At 48.3% G+C, this 7292-nt stretch overlaps 1 protein-coding gene across 5 annotated transcripts in view; it reads left to right on the forward strand.

Moving 5' to 3' along the window:
- Positions 1 to 6962, forward strand: part of ARHGEF7 (Rho guanine nucleotide exchange factor 7) — a 126542-nt gene extending 119580 nt beyond the window's left edge. For all 5 annotated transcript variants that reach the window (XM_055335593.1, XM_055335590.1, XM_055335591.1 and 2 more), the window contains 3 exons: positions 3179 to 3278; positions 3421 to 3475; positions 4369 to 6962. In XM_055335593.1, the coding sequence (XP_055191568.1) occupies positions 3179 to 3278; positions 3421 to 3475; positions 4369 to 4491 (278 nt within the window). In that variant the 3' untranslated portion in view covers positions 4492 to 6962. The remainder of the gene's footprint in view (positions 1 to 3178; positions 3279 to 3420; positions 3476 to 4368) is intronic.
- The last annotated feature ends 330 nt before the right edge of the window (positions 6963 to 7292 follow it).

The raw sequence follows: 7292 nt of genomic DNA on the forward strand, positions 1-7292 counted from the left end.
TACCAGCCATCGCTCGCTCCCCGTTACCTCCTGGAAATGCAGACCTTGAATGTGCTGGAGCCATCATGAACCCATTCATCTGTGTTGCAGCCCTTAGAGGTTTTTAAATAAAGTGACAGAACATTCTTCTTGAGTTCGGTTGTTTTTCCAAACTTAAATAATTCAGGGAAAACATGGTGTGATCCCTCTAGAAATACTGAAGTTATCTTTGAGATAACGTGATAAATCTACTTTGTAAAATTTGGCTATTTCTGTAAGAACAAACTTATAAACCTCCCTGGAGACTATTCCTTTATTTTGCTGAAAAACCAAGTTTTCTAGAAAAATGTTACATTGAAATTAGGCACATTATTAGCATCCTGTGAATTTCTCTTCAGGCTAGTAAAGTCTACAAGCTGCGGTTTACCAGCTGCCTGGTGCACTGTCAAATCCGTACATATCATTTTCTACACCACCTTTTAGGAATTACCAGTTAAGTCAGTACATTTTGCCTGTAACATTCTCAAACTGAAGGTTTTATAGTAAATTCTGGTGTGCTTTCAGCGCGTTTCCAAAAATAACCACCATGTATGTGTGACTCTTACACCAGTTCTCATGGGCTTAGTCCTCTGATGTCACGTTACCTATTGGAGTTTAGGGCTTTTATCTTTGTGACTTTATCGGTAAAAGATATTGGATGTGATTCTTAAATTCTCAGAGCAGCTCTGCAGAGCGGGTGAGCTCTGTTTTCGAGTCTTGGGCCTCCATACTCCTGCGGGTGGGATGACACCTGCCATCTGATCCATGCATGTCACCTTACGACACAGGTGTCCCTGGTTTCTCTTGGTGTTTGAAGCTGGGAGTGCTGGCAGCACCTGATGTGAGCCAGCTGCCCAGGAAGCGACAAGTGGTGGACATAGCCAGAGAGAGATGTAAGGAAGCCAGTCTTTCACAGCACTGCCACATGAACATCTCATCCTGTTGTGTCCTCACATGAATGAGCTAATGAGACGTCGTATTTCCAGCCAAGGGTGACGGACACACAACTGGTGCCTGTTGTGATCTGACCATGATGGAGCAGGTGATGGCGAGGGCGCTTAGTATCTGGCTAAGTTGTCCAATGACCTCTCTTCACAGCAAAGTCGCCAAAGCCATTGTTTGCTACATGTCTATGCACATGTGAATTCTTATGAATCCCTTTGTTTTTCTGGGCAAAATAGCTCATGAATTAAGTCTTCAGATGAAAACGGAGGGAACGTTGCATGTCTTGGAAGCACGGGATGTTCCATGGCCTTCAGAATTTTTACCTCGGCTTGTCCCGCCGAGCTTTCTTTTATTTGTCTCACATACCAGTTTCCTTCCTGAGCAGTATTTTCCGGTGTGGCCCAGAAGCCCTGGAAGGGCCTAGAAGACAACGTGCCTGCAATCCATCACAGAGCCGTGGCATGTGGAATAGGTGATCCTCCAGGAGGCAGTTGTTAGCAGTGATGTCTTTAAAAACGTGTTCCTCTGAGGATGTTTCACTCTGTCTGAAGAGTAATTCCTTTTGTGGATGGGTGACTGTGATAGGGTGGGTGGGTAGGGCAGCCCCATAGTGAGGGGTACAACAGAGCGACGCCTCCCCGTCCCTGGCAGTGATGGGTGTGAACAGAGGAGCATCAGTGGACAGTCCTGTTTGAAACCATGCCGATGCACCCCCATACCCCAGCCTGTCGTGACGAAGTCCCAAGTGCTCCATCTGACCATAGTCCTGAAGTTACAATGCACCGAGGGGGCCCTTCCTTCCTTGCTATAGAAACGTGTGTGTGCTGGAGCTCATGCCGTGTGGCATACAGCGGTACTTGCCCAGAGTTTGATCTTCTCATGCTTGGATGACAGGAGGAGGTCAGCAGCCTAGCTTCATTTGGTTCCTGCCATTACGTTTCATGGTGTGCTTGGATTTGACACCCTTCCCTGGCTGTGTGATGGAACGGAGCAGGTCTCGCAGACGTCCAGATGGTACCGGGGGAATCTAGGCCAAGGCCCTGTGGCCGGCACACTCCAGTGCTCTTCCCTGTGGCGTGCTGCTTATGAGCCCCGTGGCTGGCAGGCTCTGATGGTAATTGCTAGTCCTGGTCAGAGGAGTGTGAGCTGATACGAGGATGCTAAAACATCTTTAAATCCTTGTATCTTTAAGACGGTGCTCTAGTGAACGTCTCAGTGATGTGAGGAGGCACAGCCATCTTACCGTTTGGCAAGCCGGGAGACCAGCGAATTGTATCGGCATCTCCGTAATCAGTTAGCAGTTATCAGACAGCAAGTGTGTTTGTTTAATGGAGAAATGTTTGTCAAAATACCACTTGTGGGTGTTTGTATCCTGGGGGGTGCGTTCCTTCCTCAAACCAAACATTTATATTTCTCGATAAATGTTCTAGTGCTGTATAACCTTTAAGAAAGTACTACCTCAAATTTTCTTTCTTGTATCCTTCAAAAAGACTTGAATCTCCTTTCTTCCCTGTGAGATACTTGGGTTTCCTGATTTCTCAAAGACTTGTCCCACAGCGCAGGCTTCCTGGGATAGGGCCCCCACGCAGGTGCTTCCTCGGTGTTGTCTGTGGTTTACCGCCTTCCATTTGGAAAAATGTGTATGTTCCAGGAAATGTCAAATTAGGTTTTCATGAAAGAATAAATCTTTTTCTAAACCACGTGCCTCAGTGTTTATTTTTATCTTGTTCTAGAGTTTGGTATTCGCCAGCAATTTACATTTATGAGCACTCTGTGTGCGTGCCCATCTGACCTACCTTCCTAACGTGCCCAGAATAAGATGCCTCAAACTTTGGCTGGTTTCAGTGTTCCTCCCAATGTTTTTTGGTATTTATTCCAAAACATCCAGGGCCCTGGGTTCAGGACCTTGCTACCTGTGGAAGATTTCAGGATTTAAAAGCTCCGTGATCCCGATTCAGGAACCGAAGCTTAATATATCGCCAAAAGGCTGGTGCTTCCTTGCATCTAGATGCTTTAGGCATGAGGAAGACTGAGTTCTCTAGGCAGAAGTGGAGAAAATTGGTAAAAGCTGTCTTTCCATGTTGTATCTTATAGAGTTTTGTTAACGCACAGTCCCTGGGATTTAATAATAACTTTAAGTTGTGTTGTCAAGTCAGATTTTCAGTTCTGCCAGTGCATTCACCTGTGGGTTTGTGTGTTTGTTTTAATGACATAGGTTCGCGCAAAGAGTCCGCTCCACAAGTTTTGCTTCCAGAAGAGGAGAAAATGATAGTTGAGGAAACGAAGAGTAATGGTCAGACGGTGATTGAGGAGAAGTAAGCAACCCACCCCCCCACACACACGTCAGGGTGGGCACTGGCCTTAACCGGGACTTTAGCGTGGAGGGCTTGACGTGCCTCCAGCTGGAGCACTGCTGTGTCTCATCCTAGCTCAGGTGTTCATTGTCTTCTGTTTCAGGAGTCTTGTCGACACGGTCTATGCATTAAAGGATGAAGTCCAGGAGTTGAGACAGGTGAGTCATAACCAGTTCTTTAACCCTGTTACCGGGTGGGAGGAAAGCAGTGGATGAAAAGCAAGCCCACTCATCCATATGCACAGTAGCACTGAAGGGACGTCCTTCCTCTCAGTTGCAGGGTCACTTTGGTTCCCAGTGAATGGAACAGGTCAGGAGGTACATTTTTAAAGTGACTTGTTCAAACTTTGTACTGTACTGTTGGCATCAAGTCCTCTCAGGTCCCTTTGGAATCATCATATAAAACCTCTGAAAATCCTACTGAGATTCTCTTTGCGACACTTGCTGATGTAACACATGGTCCTTGTTCTTAAGAAGTCAGGTGAACTTGGCTAAGCAACTGAGTGTATTTTGCATATTTTGGATAAAGTATGTTACATACCAGCTTGTGTCTCTGAGGAGCACATGGTGAGCCTTGCATGCGAGGGGGGTGGGGGGGTTGGGGTGTGGTGCGCTCTGTGCCTGGACACGCACTCGGCCAACCTCTCTGTTTCAACATGGCTTCCAGGTGCCTCTCTTCTGCGTTTGAAGGGACACTCTGCAGTGGGTACGTGTTTGTGCAGGTGAAAGTGTGGAAGGAAAGCTCTTCTCCTTTACTTGCGCATCCTTTCAGCTGCTGCTGCCATTTTTCTGTAAAGAGATTATAAGATCATTGCATATGTGGAAAGATGTCCGCTGTTCCTTTGGTAAATTTGAGCCATTCTCCTCATCGTGCTATGTGGGAATTCTCTCGTTCCACAGTTAGGGCTGTTCTTCCATCTGTGATTGGTCCTGGCTCCCAGGAGTGTCTGTGTGAAGATGGCAGCCTAGGCAGCCTAGGATTGCTCCTGGGAAATGGAAGTCCTCTTCTGTGTCCAAGACAGTCAGTCTCCTGTGGTCTGCTTCGTTTACAGGATAACAAAAAGATGAAGAAATCTCTGGAGGAGGAGCAGAGAGCCCGCAAAGACCTAGAGAAGCTGGTGAGGAAGGTTCTCAAGAACATGAACGACCCTGCCTGGGATGAGACCAACCTCTGAGGAATGTCGTTGCTTCTTGCTCTGAGACCAGCTAAGAGACCAAGCCGGGAGCCCCATGACCCTAGCCAGGGTGACCTTAAGGACCATGGGGCAAGGCTGGACAAAAGTCATCTTGTTTTGGGGGCATGGAAAAGCTGGAGTTTATCACACAAATAGAAACAGTCACACTGTTCCTGAAGAATACAAACATGAGGTGTGGACCCTGGGGGCTGGACTGCATTATTTTTACGCTGTTAACATCTCAAATTACCTCATTTTGCAATAAGTGCAGTGACTACCAAACCTGGTGTTTCTGGCTTTTATTGAGATATATATAAATAATTATATATACATGTTTCTTGTAAATACCCTGTTTTGAATGCACATCCATGATTGTTGTATCTGGGCTGACCCTCTATGCTAGAATTCCCTTCCCACTAACCTTCCTGGTCCCACAAATAGCAAGTTTGGCTCCTTTGCTTTTGGGAAGCAGAGGCGTGAAGGTCCCTGGATGCTTTGCTAGACACCTGCTTTGTAATCTGCCACTGTAGCCCCCATGTGCTCTAGACTGACCTTCTTTTTGGTATGACCATGTAATCTGACTTACACCTGCAAAGATACTTTAATACCTTCCAAAGCCTTCTGTTGAAGCAGTGTTGCTGTCACCGACGTGCAGTGGACCCAAGCGCAGTAGGGACCCTGACTTGGTGAGGGGGACTTGAGTGTCAGCCAGCAGTCCCAGGAAGTCCCCTGCACAGCATCGTGTCAACTGCTGGTGTCCGCACTTGTCCGCTTCAGGAGAACAGCGGCTCAATGGTGTGCATTCACTGCCCTGGGGGAGAACAGACCTACATGTGTAGGTGGGTTTAATAAGGTGGCAAAATGTACTGTTTGCCTCCCCCACTCCCCACTTCCCCCAAGAGAAAGCTCTATGAGACCCTGTAAATAACTAGTATTTATTACCTATCACTGAGGCCAATGGAGGCCCACCAGGGGTGCTGTGAGCTGACTCAGCAAGGGCCCAGTGCAAGTTGTCTGTCAGGCCACTGTAAACTCTGAGCTGTTTACCATCAGTGTGCAGCAAGCCTTCAGTGCTCACCGGGAAAAAGAACGCTTTCCCTCTTGCAGTGAGAATAAAGCAATATAATTCTGCCTCAAGTAATCAGTTTAAATGTGGGTATATCTGCCCCCCCCCCCCCATACCTGAATGGCAGCAGGGGCAGGGAGGAAGCCTGCCTGAGCCCAGCTCTGCTGACCTCTCTGGGCTGGGAATCTGGGGACATCAGGGCCCCTGGGCAGGAACTGCAGCCATGAAGCCAGCTCATCCCTCCTTGTAGGCAGGATACCGTGCCCCGGAGCCGCGCTTTCCGCTCCTCTCTTCTGAAGAGGTCAGCTTTGCATTGAGAGACTTTTCCATAGAACAAGTGTTCTGTCTTTAAGACCAAATGGCAGCACTGTGCTTTGCAAACTTTTCAGAAATGCCTGTGTGGTACCAGCTGTGACTCGGGCCTTGCAATCTACAGGTCAAGCGACCCTTTAACTGCATGGGGATCGTCTGATGCCTTTGAGCTGGCGGCTTTCGGACTCTTTCTGCTTGCTGGATTCTCACCCAGGTCTAATGCTGTCGGGCAGTGGCTTGAGCTGAGCCCTCCTTGCTATGCCCCCAGCAGGGGTGTGTGTGGCTCAGCCCTGGCCTGCCCTCCTGCAGCCTTTCCAGTAGAATTCTCTGCTTCCTGCACTTGATGTTCTGCTTACTAGTGCTAGGACTAGGCAAGAGAGAGCCTCTTTAGAGGAAGCCCTATTTTACTGTGAGTTTGGTGATGCACAAGCCCTTTGCTGTAGGAAACTCTTCGGAGTGTGCCAAAGTTTGCAGTCTTGGACTCAGGGACAGCCTTCACTCCCCAATTTCTCCCCTGTCTAATGGGCTGTGTTGCCGGCCACATCCCAGGACGGGTCTCCTACAACCTGCCTTAAGCTGACTGAAGCATTGAGTAAGAAGTGTTTCCCGCCTGCACCTGCTCTGACAGGGCCATGGGGCTGCTTGTGGGATGCGTTCCCTTGTCTTCCCGCACATCTGGTATCTTAGGAAGCTCTTTAGGGAGCGGAGCCTGAGCACCGTTCTTCCTACCATGTCCTGTTGTAAATAGAGCACTCATGTTTGCCTGGCCTTCCCAGGGGCTGGGATTGCTGGTGGTGGGTGGAAGGGGCTCTGTGTACCCCAAGGACGAGGAGAGAACGCACTTGGCATTTCTGTACGATGTTGGGATGTACAGACTGTCCTTTGTGCTTCTGGGATGTGCCTCTCTGCGCGTGTGCCAGGCCCTGGGACGGGGGCACTGCTGATTCTGTGTGCTCTGCCCACTGCCCCCACTTTGCTTCTCTGGGATGTACAGAGATGGGGCCTTGTCATGTAAATGCCACAGACTCTCCTGGTGTTGACTCCTGCTACGTTGTCATAATCATTAAACCGATTTCCTTATGTTACAACATCAGTTTCTCTGCTGTGATGTGGGGTTTTTTGGTGCATGTTACCTTTACGCTTTTTTTTTTTTGACTTACATTTTTAAATATTTTGGTGCAGATTTTTGATGTTGAAACAACCCCGTTTGCCCTTAAAATCTAGGGTTTGGGAATATTTGAAGATAAGTCAGATTAGGAAAAGGAAGGTTGTAGGTAAGAAAGGGGAAGCTGGCACCATGAGGCAGAATAACGACTTTGACGCCGGAAGACACGCAGTAACCCGCCTCGTGGGTGGAACAAGGGAAAGTGTCCCAGGATTTCCATGGCACTTGTAGGACTGGCGTGTGATGCTTGTGTGCTTG

This window comes from Nyctereutes procyonoides, unplaced genomic scaffold, assembly GCF_905146905.1.
Source record: "Nyctereutes procyonoides isolate TBG_1078 unplaced genomic scaffold, NYPRO_anot_genome, whole genome shotgun sequence".
Classification (NCBI taxonomy): Eukaryota; Metazoa; Chordata; class Mammalia; order Carnivora; family Canidae; genus Nyctereutes; species Nyctereutes procyonoides.